This window comes from Suillus clintonianus (genome assembly GCF_016758775.1).
Source record: "Suillus clintonianus strain FC179 chromosome Unknown DEU56scaffold_12, whole genome shotgun sequence".
Lineage (NCBI taxonomy): Eukaryota > Fungi > Basidiomycota > Agaricomycetes > Boletales > Suillaceae > Suillus > Suillus clintonianus.
Window position 1 is genome coordinate 226,650 of NW_024539236.1, and position 13,127 is coordinate 239,776.

The 13,127-nt window shown below is 47.3% G+C and overlaps 4 protein-coding genes across 4 annotated transcripts; all 4 read right to left on the reverse strand.

The window, feature by feature from the left end:
- Positions 1-1,767: 1,767 nt before the first annotated feature.
- On the reverse strand, positions 1,768-3,432 carry DEU56DRAFT_753078 (uncharacterized protein; the record flags this gene model as incomplete). The annotated part of the gene is made up of 1 exon (XM_041349679.1): positions 1,768-3,432. One exon carries the CDS (start codon positions 3,430-3,432, stop codon positions 1,768-1,770), a length of 1,665 nt encoding a protein of 554 aa, XP_041212182.1.
- A 1,279-nt stretch (positions 3,433-4,711) lies between these two features.
- DEU56DRAFT_909155 (integral membrane protein DUF6) lies at positions 4,712-6,346 on the reverse strand (the record flags this gene model as incomplete). Its single annotated transcript, XM_041357077.1, has 11 exons — positions 4,712-4,762; positions 4,816-4,986; positions 5,040-5,133; positions 5,192-5,282; positions 5,338-5,375; positions 5,430-5,556; positions 5,613-5,764; positions 5,821-5,898; positions 5,948-5,979; positions 6,036-6,053; positions 6,110-6,346. The coding sequence occupies 11 exons, from the start codon at positions 6,344-6,346 to the stop codon at positions 4,712-4,714; spliced, it is 1,089 nt and encodes a 362-aa protein (XP_041212183.1).
- Positions 6,347-7,131: 785 nt separating this feature from the next.
- DEU56DRAFT_782493 (uncharacterized protein) lies at positions 7,132-10,776 on the reverse strand. Its single transcript, XM_041352096.1, has 16 exons — positions 10,510-10,776; positions 10,272-10,432; positions 10,038-10,224; positions 9,828-9,984; positions 9,543-9,778; positions 9,246-9,488; positions 9,142-9,194; positions 8,844-9,090; positions 8,724-8,795; positions 8,553-8,669; positions 8,474-8,499; positions 7,896-8,418; positions 7,718-7,845; positions 7,486-7,665; positions 7,350-7,427; positions 7,132-7,281 (listed from the first exon to the last, which is right to left on the reverse strand). Exons 2-16 carry the CDS (start codon positions 10,334-10,336, stop codon positions 7,245-7,247), a joined length of 2,349 nt encoding a protein of 782 aa, XP_041212184.1. The 5' UTR covers positions 10,337-10,432; positions 10,510-10,776; the 3' UTR covers positions 7,132-7,244.
- A 39-nt stretch (positions 10,777-10,815) lies between these two features.
- DEU56DRAFT_782495 (uncharacterized protein) lies at positions 10,816-12,211 on the reverse strand. Its single transcript, XM_041352097.1, has 5 exons — positions 11,861-12,211; positions 11,776-11,799; positions 11,655-11,720; positions 11,391-11,600; positions 10,816-11,337 (listed from the first exon to the last, which is right to left on the reverse strand). Exons 1-5 carry the CDS (start codon positions 11,906-11,908, stop codon positions 11,098-11,100), a joined length of 588 nt encoding a protein of 195 aa, XP_041212185.1. The 5' UTR covers positions 11,909-12,211; the 3' UTR covers positions 10,816-11,097.
- Between the last annotated feature and the right edge of the window lie 916 nt (positions 12,212-13,127).

The window sequence follows — 13,127 nt, forward strand, 5'->3', positions numbered from 1 at the left end:
TCCACACAATCAAACACCCACTCGAGGCTCTAACAGACAAGCGAAATCGGCAGCAAGAGCAGCCTTAAGCAGTGTTGGAAACCACCGAACCTGCTTACTTTCCTGTGCTCATGCCCGGGCAGTCGAGCTGAACTGACTAGCGCCAAGCCGACTTTGCCCATCTTACTCGGAGTTACTCCCCCCCGCATGACCACGTGTTACACCTGGCTGCTCATACCTCCATCCTTCAGGTTTATGTCGACAATTTCGATGTCAAACATTCATAGAGAATGTTTTGCGAAATTGGAAATTGAAATGAAGCACAGGATGTGAGATCTTGAGATTGCAAAAGTCAAGACTTAGTCTGAGCGCACACCCAATTAACAACAGCATCAGACATCCAACTTATTCAGAGGTAACTCTTAGAGTGTTATAGATTCGTACTACCTCTATGTAGATCTGAATTTTGCTCATTTTTAGGACGTTGTGGTGTGGTGTGGTGTTGGATGAAAGCCGAGAAAATTCAGGGTCTGACTGCTAATCTGCAAAATATGGTCACGTCGTGTCACACCTCGGCACGGCACCGGCACCGTCAACTTTGACTCTCCGCAGCTCTCGAGACGATCTGTTGGCTGTGCGGCCTGTGCCGTAGAGGAGATTCATCAAAACATCGTCAATATATAAGAAAACTAGTACATATAAGAATAACACAAAGGTATTCACGCGGATCTGCGAAGAACAGATACTCAGTCGTTGCGTGAATGCAAACGTCTCTTGGTATATTTACCTGCGAAGAACAGATACTGTACGTAGCGTTTAGCACTGTGGATAGTGGTTCCAATGAAAATCATTAGGCAAAATCAGCACCAAATGTAGTCAAAAGTATAGCATAATGAGCTGAAAACGAGGTGCTGAAAGTTCGGAATTTTACTCTGAAATTATACTCTGAAAATCAGCTGAAATTATGCTGCATCACATCACATGACTAATTTGACCCATTATATTTTGCATTTGCCAAGGATTGAACCCAGGACCTCAAGTAATCATACGTGAGGCATCGTTACCATTGAGCCACACAACCATTTATATATCTCACAATAATAGCAATATATACCAAAGTCATGGTCACATGAAATGCGAAAATTCCCAAGTCCGTCGAATTATCATTGACAATTCGATGAACTTAGGAATTTTCGCATTTTTTTCACCACAGCGCTAGTGCTCTCAGTTGTACTCCAAAGAGAAAAGAGAGGAAGACAGGCATTAAAGAGCTGCAATAAAATTTGTATTGAAAGGATGTGCTGAATTGAGGGTGATGCGCTAAAATTCAGAATCAGCACTCCAATGAAAATAACTACATGCAGTTTCAGTGGAAGTTACTCTGAAACATTCAGCATCAGTGCATTTTCCAATGATTTTCATTAGAACCACTATCCACAGTGTCAGTAAAGGTAAATATAAGAGTCGAAAAGAGTTCCTTACCTCAGTCGTTGCGTGAATGCAAACGTCTGAGGTTCTAGCGTGAAAACTGCGTAAACTAAATAATCGCGAGTGCTCTTGTACGAGCGGATAAGTGAGTGAAACGACCACAAAAGAAGTATGGGCCCAAGCAATCCAAAGATTCAGTAAGTACAATAGGAAGAAGACAAAACAAGAGCGTATAATGGGAACATACGTGTCGCTGGACAATACGAACGAAACAACAATAACAGACTTAATGGTACGCCTCGGCTGCGAGCGCGCTTGCGTATTCCAACAGTACATACTCTAAAACCTCGATCAATGTCTTTAAATCTCATCATGAGAAATGTCACTGGAGTCATCTTCCGGCTCTTCATATTCATCCCAATCAACAGTCGCAACCACTTCCCTAAGACCTTGCACCTCATCAGGACCTAAACTTGTGCACTCTGCGAGTTGGAGGGCGGTTATAGGGACACCATGTTTGGCTCGCATTTCCATGAGATCCCGAAACGTCTCGTCATATTCGTCAAGTTCGTCAAGTTCGTCAATGTCTTCAGACTCGGGCGCGAAGTCGAACGCCTCGAGCTCTAGAACACGAAGGGCGGGAAATAGTATATCTGAGATCTGTTCGCCTTCGATGATCTCAAGTGCACCGATTAAGCCCCCAACGGCAATGTTCTTCACATGAATAACTTCGAGATCCGGGAGGCAGGCATATCCATCGCGCCAGAAATCTCTATCTGCAGATTTAAACCCTGACAACGAGAGTTTTTGAATCGGGTCCGGCGTGACAAATCGACAAAGATCGAATATGACGCTTGGCTTGAGTGCATTGGGCACCTCGCATGCGAATTCAATCGATAGCCGTATGTCATCGTCACGAGTATTCCAGGAGTCTGCAGGATGCATCGCCATCGACGTACTAAATTGAACGCACAAATCGCGGCACGAAATGTAGATGGCGCGCATGGACTGAAAGACGGAACCAAATCCACCAGGAGGCATGTTCATGGCCGAAAACAGGTCGGACAGGTCATGAAGGCCCTCAAAACAAAAGACTCGAAGAGCGATCTTGGCGTCGACGGGAATGGCTAGTTTCCTGAAGAAAAACGCGGCAATTCGAATCGAGGGGTGACGTATTGTTATACTTTTCAAACAATTGAGGGGTACTTTGTCGAGGAGCTCCGTTTCCTCGTCCTCGGGAAATATGCGAAGCCACTCGAGTGTAAGATGCTCCAAGGCAGGCATGCGTCTCAGAGTTGACAGGAGCTGCGATATGGTAATATTGGAGGTTTTTCCTATGGCCTTGACATATAAGGTTCGAAGCCCGCTGAAAATATGGGTTGTCCAGCTCAGGTCTAAACCTGAAATGTGAACAATCCGAAGTCGAGGTGCGTGTCCCTGAAAAATCGCATTTGATATGAGCCTTATTTTGGGATCACCTTTCACCCATGGCTTGGTGAATTCGAACATTTCAAGTAACGGTGCAGGTTGGGAAGATAACAAGCGGATGATGGGTTCGAAATCCGATTCTAGTGAGGGAATTTGAAGGATTTTGATGCGCGATAGATGTGAAAGGATAGGCTCCAAGTATTTTTCTAGCGGGACCGGAGATTCTAACATCACAATCAAAGGAGCATTCATCGACCTCTCAAGCATGGTGCCTAGCCAACTAGCAGAGGGAGAACAGATGAATGTCCAAAGAGCAGGACAACCGAGAGCGACTTCGCGCCAGTATCTGCAGACGTGTGTGATTTCTAGACAAGCAGGGACACCATCGTTCGCAGATCCATCGAAACGCTCCTGATATTCATGGTGTTCGAAGACCATCGCGAGAATCTCGCTTGGAAGGCGGGAATTGGAGGGGGGAGCATTCGTGTGAGAGTGACAGACACCCATGGACCCAGCTAATGCAGCAATTTCTTCGTCGACATCAGCTGTTGCGCTTATAGACGTATCATTGGCTAGGGGAGAGAATGACGTCGCCATGGAGGACCTGTGGGGCGAAGTCGTCAGTTGAGTGCCGATGAAACCACAACCAGCTGCAAGCATTACCTTTCGTGGTTCAGGAGGCAGATTTCACAAATCAGTGTTGGCTACGGATTCCAGCAAGAATCCAGGTATATGGAGACAATAGCAATTCGCGCGGATCTGTATCAAATAGATACGCTCAGTCGTAGAACACAACAACACAGACGTTTGGTATATTGACCTGTATCAAACGGCTTTGCGCAGTGTAAGCATAGGTAAAGGTCAAGTGACAATAAAATATCTTACCTCAGTTGTAGCACGATAACGCAAGTGTCTGGAGAGGGGCCTGAAAGTTGTATCTGCAGAAGCCGCTGCTTAAATAGACGAGAAAGCACTTGTGATAACTGTAGTGGAACGAAAATGCGACTGTGGGCCCAAGAAGACAAAAGATTCAGCAGTCACAATGAACAACCAATGCATCAAGAGCGCGTGATGTGAAACCAAGGAAGTGACGGACCAGTGGAACGAAAAGCGTGCATTGTTCTGTCAGCGGACTCAGTGACTGTGTGCTTGATAGAGATGTATGAAGTACCTTAAAAGTGCGATCCCAGAGATGTTGAATTCCTGACACTCTCTCGGAGTCTCCCCTATTCGCTGTCACGTTTTTATTCTACATATGCCTGAATTTTTTTGAAGCAAGTCGAGCAGCGCGTTGAGGTGTTTTGAACATTTTGCATATTACATGCTAGTTGCAGATTACCCGGAATGATAGTAGTGATACTGAGAATAAATCTCGCAGAGATTGTCAGTGGCGCCATGCTGTGTTTTGTAGGTTCCCGCTTTGTGGTGGGTGAAGTCCGAATGTATGTAAGTCGCCACTGTGCACCACAGACCTGGTGAATTGTAACCGTCACAAGAGCATATGTCTCACCTCTCGCGACAGCTTGAGTGACAGAGTAGTACTTCATGCATTCAGCAACCGCTGTCGTAAGAGTGATCAAGAAGAGGACTACCGCATCTGCGACAGACAAGTACTGAATCGACCAATACAGTCTGCGTAATCCGAAAAACCTGGGCGGCGAAATCACCATCAAAGAAATTGAAGTGGTGCGTACATGTTAAATGTGCAGCCAGTGACCCCACGAATAACATTCGAGCAACGAGGGACCGCACATACCGCGAGATGCAGAAAAAGGATACAGGTGACAATTCATGCCACAAGATGGGGGGAGAAAAAGAACAAGAGTGATGTTGGGGTAGATGCATAAGTGAGTACCAATTGGTGGAATCCACTATGTTACGCTGTACTGTCAGCAGTTCTGCCTTGGGTAGGTTCCCTCTTTGTCAACTGGAAGTGAATTGAGTAAGGGAGACATGCAACAGGATACGATGATCACTCACGACGACACAAAGAGCAGAAGACATGATGATAACAGCACCGAGAACTGACAGTAAAGATGGTACAACTCCAAAGATTAGGCGTTCAAGCACTACAGCAAAAAGCATCTGGATATACACTCCAGTTGAACCACGCGATACAGTTTCTCGTTGCAACCCCAACGTCAAGAGAGTCTAGAGAAGTAATGGATCACCGGCGGGCAAATAGAGGGTCGCTAGTGACTGACCTGTGCCACGAAACCAAAGATACCAACCATGAGCAAAAGCAGTAACCAACTCCACGATCTAGGATATACAACGGGGACATTGAAGACGACCATCCTGTTACATAGTAAATGATTAATATGACAGGTAAATGTGCATGGATGTATTTGCGAACCCCAGGGATGCCATGATGGTGCACCACAATGAAAAGAATGTCATGACATGCATCGGATGAGCGCGCTTCCCAATTGCACGAATCGAGGTATCTGTGAAAATCATTGAAGCAGCCGTTAATCTGAGTAGATCGACAATAGTGCGTACATGCTCCAGTGGCTCCTACCACACCAATCATAGATACCCTACCAACATCGAAGGGTGAAAAGGGGGAGCAACTTTCAAACAATGACGCTCACCCAACAGCCGCCAACCTTTGCGCTGGGGTCGTTTCCGGCAATAAGGATCCTTCAGGGATGGTGGTTGGCATGAAATTGAATAAAAATGGGGGGCGAGCGATGAGGACAACACCAAGTAAACTGAAAACTAATGATGCCTCCATAAGCAGTCATAGACAAGATAAGTCAAAACATGGCTCTCACTTCCCGCGACAGCTTGAGTGATGGAGTAGCCCTCCTTCAGGAGGACACACCCAGCAACCGCTGTTGTCAGAGGTGTCAAGAAAGTGAGGACTGTCGCATCTGCGACAGATAGATACTGAAGCGATATATACAATCCACATAAGCCAATAAACCTAAGCGATCAGATGAGCATTAAAACTTGAGGTCGTGCGTGAAAATCAATGCGCACCCGCTGACCCCACGGATCACCAGTAGCGTTCGAACGCCTTTGGGGCCAACGATTGGATCAGGGATCCTCATGATAATCCTTTGTATCGTCAGTCGCCGAGTATTGTCGGAAGAAGTAACCGACTGACATGTATATCACGCAGCATATCAACGTGATGCCCTAGGGACGAATTGATATTCAACTTGAGTGCAGTTCGTAGAAACTCTGTGACGCACCATCCTGACTACAATAACCTGTTATATTGAGAATCAATCCATTTCAAGTTGGGGAAGATAAAGAAACAGCTAACTTCAAACGCGTGCACCGGAGGCTCCAAGCTGTTTAGCATCTTCACCGATAAATTCATGGAAGCGAAGAAAAACTGGGAAGCAATGATGTATAGCATCCCAGCGTTACTGGCGATAAAACCTGGGACACTGGGTCGTCCATCAATTGCTCCATTATCTTGGGATGTGCCAGAAGTGGGTTGTGTCGAGCCATAGTTGTGTCGTATGACGTGAATGAGAGGAGACTTGTTGTTGCTCATCTTCGAGGTTTGGGGTGTCGCCAGTGGTTTCAGAACGTTGCACTAATTGCCTAGTCTCCCGTAGTCAGACCTTGATAGAATGAAGATAGTCGTTTCTTCTATTGCCAGCCGCTGGATCATGAACCTGTCATGACCACCATTTTACAAACCACAAGTCAACATATATACAGACACATGAGTTGGTAATACAAATTTACGTTATTCGGTCCTATCGGGCTGAGAATCAAGATTCCCGTTTTGTCAACTAACAGTGAAATCTGAATGATCAAAGTTAGACTCATATAGTAGTCGGGTCATGTGCTACTAGTAGTTGTGGAGTGTCGTACTACCCGTAACCCGGTGTAGGTGCACCGGGAGGGTTCAGCACGGCCCAGCGCCTAGATACACATATGCGTGGTATATAAGACATGTGAAAAGGGTACAGTCGGGTGTTCTAACCATGTTACATGTAGTCTTGGATTGTAAAAAATTCAAGAGAAGTATCAATGTGGCAACGGAGTGGACAGGGATTTGATATTTATGCTGTGATATCGTCAGTGATGCAGTCTCGGTTAGGTTTCTCCTTTTTCATCTGGCAGGTGAAATCCAAATCAGCAAACGAATCTGACAATAAAAAACGAGCACGATGACCACTCACAACAACATAGAGAGCAGAGGACATAATGATGGAGGCGCCGACAACTGACAGTAGGGACGGCATAACTCCGAAGACCAGGCGTTCAAGCATCACAGCGAAAAGCACCTGCCAGGCTTAGTAGGATTGCGCGCTGATGCCAAACATCGATCGCTCGCTCCAAGATCACAAATGTCATCAATAATGCAGGAACACCAAGAACATTAGAACATATCATACTGGTATCACGACGAAAAGTTGATATCTCTACAATAACCCATAGCATTAGGTCGTCTTCACCGCCCGCCAGAAGGACGCGTACCTGCACAAACATCCATGCATGATTAGCAATCCTTCGCAGAGAAATTCGAAATTACAAAAAAAACGTACATATTAACACGGTCTAGTGGAACCTCCGGCCCCTTCCTGACTCCCAAAGCAGTGACGGTAAAACCTTTGCGCTTAAATCTGATGCAGCACTACATTAGCTTTCATAGAAGTCACCAGCCTTCTCGGAAAAACGCACACTTCGCAGTACCATGGCTTCCTAGCTGCAGAGCGCCAGAGAACGAAGCCACCGGGTGAGAGTACACGATAAAACTGGTCAACCTCATCGTCAACGTCCTTGGATCCTGGTGAAAACCAGTCGAGGTGATCCATAATGACGGCTCGAGTGAGAGACCAGGAAGTCAATCCTCGCAAGACGCTGAAGAGTCCCATCAGGCCAATTATGGTTCATAATTTATGACGGTGCTTACTTATATATGGAATCGGTGTGCAGCCTAAAGGCATCGGTAGCTTCGGCGTTATTAGCTTTCAGAGCCTGAAATCCAGAGCGCGTCAGATATTCTGGGCAGGAGGATGGTGTGTAGTGTCCACGAAGCGTCTAATAGTATCCTGTAAGCGCGAGAAAAAATTCAAACATCCTCAACTTACCAATGGGTAGAAGTACGCGCCATCCTTGAACGAATACGTCGACGGTAGAGGGTCCAAGGTATCTCTTATGAACTCATACATGGTCCCTTCGTCCAGGACCATGCGGCGCTGGTTGAGGGGCACTCCCAGTGCGTTCCAGCAGAATATCGGGCTCTTGAGCATGGCAATGACCACAGGGTTCAAAAGGACGGGCCTCAGCTTCTCGTGCCAGATCTGCTCCTGCAGAGCTATACTGCCCGCGTTGCACAAAGCTTCTACATCTTTCGATACTCCAGCGATTGAAAATACAACTTTGGCGAGGCGCAGTGCCCAACCGCTGTATCCTGTCAAGTAGAAGGCTTTAGAGAAAGCATTGTCGTTGATGTGCCAAAACTGATAGGCGATGGAAGAGAGAAGGGGAGCGATCTTGGAATCGAGGAGTGCACGGAAATTGGGATGATGCCCGTCACCGAACATGGCAAAGAAATCTTCATAGTCAAGGGCTTGTACGGCTGCGAGTTTCAACTCCAGCAAATGACCTTGACTGTATTGGGGCGAAAAGTCAGTCGAGCCGCATGATGGAAGGTAGATTGTAGTACCAAGGGTTCATATCCACGCAATGAATCTTTGAGACAGATGTTAGCACGCAAACAGACAATACTTCATCGATCCACGTACTCTCTTGGGTTGCGCTGCTATGGCGTAATGCAAAGCATTGTCACCTGCTGACGTGATAACCAGCATCGAATCTTCGGGCCCAAGATTGAGGTACTTCATATCCACTACAGGATCCTCCTAACGTACTGTTTAGCATCTGAGGGCAGGCAAAGTCAAGAGAAAACAACAGACCCATGTGAAGGAATATATAAACGTTCTGAACGCTTGGTGTATAGCCTGCTCGTAGTACGGAAGCCTCCAAGGCTAGTCCATGGTCAGTTTTGTCGTGAATTTTACGATGCGTCAACTCACCTTTCCCAGATGGTAGTGGAAGGAGCTCAAAGGCGGGGTTACAGTGATAAGTGCGTCTGCGTGAGAAGCCTGTGTCTTGAGAACAGGCTCCCCAATCTCAAGTGGTGGAATCGTTTCTGAGTCTTTGATAGTCGTAAAAGATGCCGGTGAACAATTGCCAAGCATGTTGCCGCTTTCGACTTCAAAGGCATGGCAGAAACGAGATACATCACACGAACGTGGGCGACCGAGCCAGATGTAATAGGGTCTATGAAACATTAGTAAGGACAATCTCGAATATAAGGCTGATAATACTGACATGCGGACGATGAATGGGACAATGAAGCGATTTCTACCGTTGTAGGTCTTGACCTGCATGCGTGGTTAAACGTGATTGATGCTAGAGCTACTTGGTAAACGTACCGTGCCGAACTTGTATTCCAGGTAGTCTCGACGATGCGGCGACAATGACACATGGTCGAAGTCAAACCAGATCTGCCAGAACCACCTGCTAAGCCATCCGCATTCCTTGCTTGTCCCTCCGATGGCCTTCTCGTGCAATGACGGCTGCTTTCCAGACGTGTAAAAGTCGACGACAGACAAAAGACCGGTCTCTGGGGAAAGAACATAATCGATACGATCTAAGAGAGCATAGAAATTGGGTATCTAAATTTATCCAAATGTTAGTCCTTTATTCTAGACAGAAGATCTAAAACTTACCATTGACAGGGAATAGCTGAGAGTTACGAAGCTCACGCTCCCTCTCGGGTCATTCCGCGCCCATTCTGGAAGAGCGAACTCAGTTGCATCTTGACACAGTACTGTGATATTTGTCCATCCTCGCTTGGCAAATCTCTCCCTGGCAACCTGAAGGAGGGGTTCACAAAGATCGATGAGATAAATAGCATCGAAGGAGGACACTGGAAAGTGCCTATCCATAAGCTCGACATTGTGGCCTGAATGGCATTCAGGAGAGAATAACCAGGCCAGCAAGTAGGCACGCACCTGTTCCTCCACCTATATCGACCCAGATCAATTTCTGCTTGGGATTTTTGGCGCGCATAGTCCGGATATGACTGGCGGCAAGGTTGAGCATGGTGTTACGGCCTCGTAGAAGACCACTTCGAGTTGCATCATAAACATCCGCTTGGCCTTTGTAAAACTGCGGATATGATGAGTGATCTGTGACATCTTTATTAACACAATTTTACGGACATTGTCCAATCTTGTTCGCTGATCGCTTGCGTGAAGAGGGCGGATGAAACAATGCCATATGAACTTGAGTTGTGGGCGCAGCGCGCTACCAAGGGCAAGGACAAATGCTGTCAACGAGCAACCCAGTAAGATAAAGGCAGTGATGGTTGAAAATCCTGTCCAGTATGTGGTTGCTTGGCTAACATATCTGGCGCATCGTCAGCTCAATGTTTAGAGTACGTGCTGATGACTGACCTTTGTTCAATATAGACTACTAGGGCGCTACCGATCAAAAGGAGAGCACGAGAGACCGTGGCCATGATCGTCCTCAAATATTAGACTCATCTTCTGATTCTCTCTTTTAATGGCATGTGTGCTGAAGTGCGTGCCACCATATAGTACGAATGTGGGGTAGTCTGAAAGATGAAATGGAAGGAACATTGTCTAGTCAGTGGCGAGCCAATGGGGTATCTTGCTTGAAAATCCTACGCACGAGGGTTTCAGTTAACATAGGACACAACTGGCGCGCTTTGACGAACGTGCATTTACGAATGACGCGCGGAGATAACGGTCTCGGTTCCAAGATTTGCGGGAGACATGCTCTGAGCCAGTTCATGATGGGCGAACGTGAACCAACACCTTGGCACACGGTGAATGGGATGAACGTTGGGCAAGTATTGAGCGAACGTTTTCAACCTTCGAGCTCTTGTCGATCGGCCACTGGTCCGAGCCTATGGCCTTCAAGTGTGTCGAGATCGACATGACAATCAATCAATTAATAAGCTCCAGCTGAAGCCTGCAATGAAAAGCCCCGTCGGAAAGGCTACGTACATGCAAGTTGGCATTTATATTCTACTTCGAGTTCCTGCAGCTAGCCTATTAGAACGATTTATCCAATTGAGCGGAGTCACAGCCAGACACGTTTTGAAAAGCTGTATGATCACAAAACTGAGATAACGTAGACTCAGATAAGCAATTAGCCATTAAAATCCGTGTCCCGAAATGAGGCAGTATCGAATCAAAACTGTTAAGTACCGTAAAGATTGAGAGGGAGGACAGGATACCACTTGCTGGGGTAGTATCATGAAGCACTAGCCTGAACCGCGGAGGGTACTGAGCGACGTGGGACACACCCGAGCGCGAGGCAAAAATTGCCCCAACAACCATAGTCTTCTTGGGCGGGTTGAGTCTCAGACTGTGTCTGAGTATGTTGTGGCATGTTGGAAACCAAGTGCGGCTGTCCTGTGGAGGATGTCTGGCCCGCCTGAGTATTGGTGTCGGCGTTCTTCTTCTGCGATGGGGGGAGCGCAACGTAGATTCTCTAGAGATCTGGTTATATATCCGCACACGAGGAACACACAATCCTTTGCTCACATTTTTTCGTCTTCCAGCGGAGACAGTTACAGGCTTTGGTCCTGTGTGCCAGGCAAAGAAACTGCGCTTGGGACGTGGCTGTGGACTGGACAAATTTACTGGCGGGTGGTGTCGAGAGGGCATGAGTATGCTCCAAAAGCGGCGAGTCGAAGGCGGGAGACGCTGGGAAGAACGCGGAGGACCAGAGGAGGGACCTGACGGTCGGGAAGACTACACATACTTTTCATCAGTACCGTGTATGGCATGGCAAAATGCAAGTTTTACCCGGAAAAAGTTATCATGATTATATGGATCATCATGCCCCTCCTCATTATTCCCTGTAGCCTGAACCTGTGATGGACCTATGAGTAAAGCAAGGCAGGCAGTCGAATGCGAGAGTACTGACGTCAAGGCAAGACGGTGATGGGGACTAGTGTCGAGTTTCCTGCGTATAGCTTGTCACTTTGAAGAATGGTCATAAAAGCACGTACTGCAAGCTCAGGAGCTATATGTTTGCCCTCCCACAGAGTGATTTTCATGTCGTTTCCGCCATAGGCCAGGTATCTCCCATCTGGAGAGAAACACACACAGTGAAGCGTTTCGTGATCCTCTTGGCCAAATGGCTGTCCGAGTGGCTGAAGAGACTCTGTATCCCATAGCTGTGCAATACCATGATTTCCTACGCATGCTAGAACGTTGTTTTTAGGTGAAAGTGCGATGGAATTAATTGGATGGAGGTGTTCAAAGTGATGGAGTTGCGCGCCCGAGGTGCTGTCGAAAACACGTGCGAATTTGTCGGAGGCTACGTATAATTTGCCGTTGTCCGTCGACCACACGACCGATGTCACATAGGCCCCAAGCTCTTCGATGGGGCCGATAGCAAGCAAACCGGTCTTGGTATCCCAAATGCAAATCGTACTATTTCCACCTGAAGCAATTCTGTCGCCAGCAGGTGAATATGCAAGAGTGAACACTCTGCCCTGTTTCGTCTCTATCGGGCCCACCTCGATGTCTCCGCTTGCTGCTTGTCGAATGAGGATTGTTCCATCATTTGATCCGCTGGCAAGATGGTCTCCTCTAGGAGACCATGAGAGTGACCGGACCCAGTCGCTATGACCCGTCCAGACGCCTTTAATCTCTCCCTCTAGATTCCACCACTGAATGCTTCCATCCTCCCTCCCGCACGCAATTGCCTTGCCGTCCGGTGAAAGCGACAGTGCGTCTATGTATTGGGCTTCGCTTTTCCATGCTTCCCCGACAAGAAGCCCTGTGTTGCAGTCCCACTTCTGCATCGTGCAGTCCAGCGACCCACTCACGATGTGGACGTTGTCATGCAAGAAGATGAAACCCGAAATAGTCTCCTCGTGACCTTCAAATTTGTGCTTCGGGGTTGGTCCTTTGTATTGCGCCGGAAGTGAAGCCCCATTGAGGTTTCGCTGCGAAGGGGATTCAGAAGCCATAGCTGCAACCAGCAAGGTCGGTGAGTTTATATATATATTGAGGTATGCATGGATTCCATGAGGCGGCGCTAATCGCCCTTCGAAGTACATAACGAAGAAGGAATTATTCTATTGGTCTGCTTAGAGGAGCCTAGCGGCAATGTGAGTTTTTACATTATAGAGGCACGGGGTCTTTGAGGCAGTGGAGTAGGAATCCAACACATACACAACGACTGCCGAAGCAATGCGAGACACTGCGGCCTCTCGCAAGTTCATCGATCTCATTCGCCAGGCGTCGTCCAAGTGGGCAAACTGGGAC

What these genes read in the sequence shown, in the direction of transcription:
- DEU56DRAFT_782493 (XM_041352096.1), bottom strand. Translation starts at nt 10,336, where the DNA reads ATGGCCACGGTCTCTCGTGCTCTCCTTTTGATCGGTAGCGCCCTAGTA. An exon ending in AGCGAACAAGATTGGACAAT is followed by an intron (nt 9,985 to 10,037) that starts GTCCGTAAAATT and finishes TCATATCCGCAG; the next exon opens with TTTTACAAAGGCCAAGCGGA. An exon ending in TAGCAGCGCAACCCAAGAGA is followed by an intron (nt 8,500 to 8,552) that starts GTACGTGGATCG and finishes TCTGTCTCAAAG; the next exon opens with ATTCATTGCGTGGATATGAA.
- DEU56DRAFT_782495 (XM_041352097.1), bottom strand. Translation starts at nt 11,908, where the DNA reads ATGAAAATCACTCTGTGGGAGGGCAAACATATAGCTCCTGAGCTTGCA. An exon ending in ATATAGCTCCTGAGCTTGCA is followed by an intron (nt 11,800 to 11,860) that starts GTACGTGCTTTT and finishes ACTCGACACTAG; the next exon opens with TCCCCATCACCGTCTTGCCT. An exon ending in ATCATGATAACTTTTTCCGG is followed by an intron (nt 11,601 to 11,654) that starts GTAAAACTTGCA and finishes AAGTATGTGTAG; the next exon opens with TCTTCCCGACCGTCAGGTCC.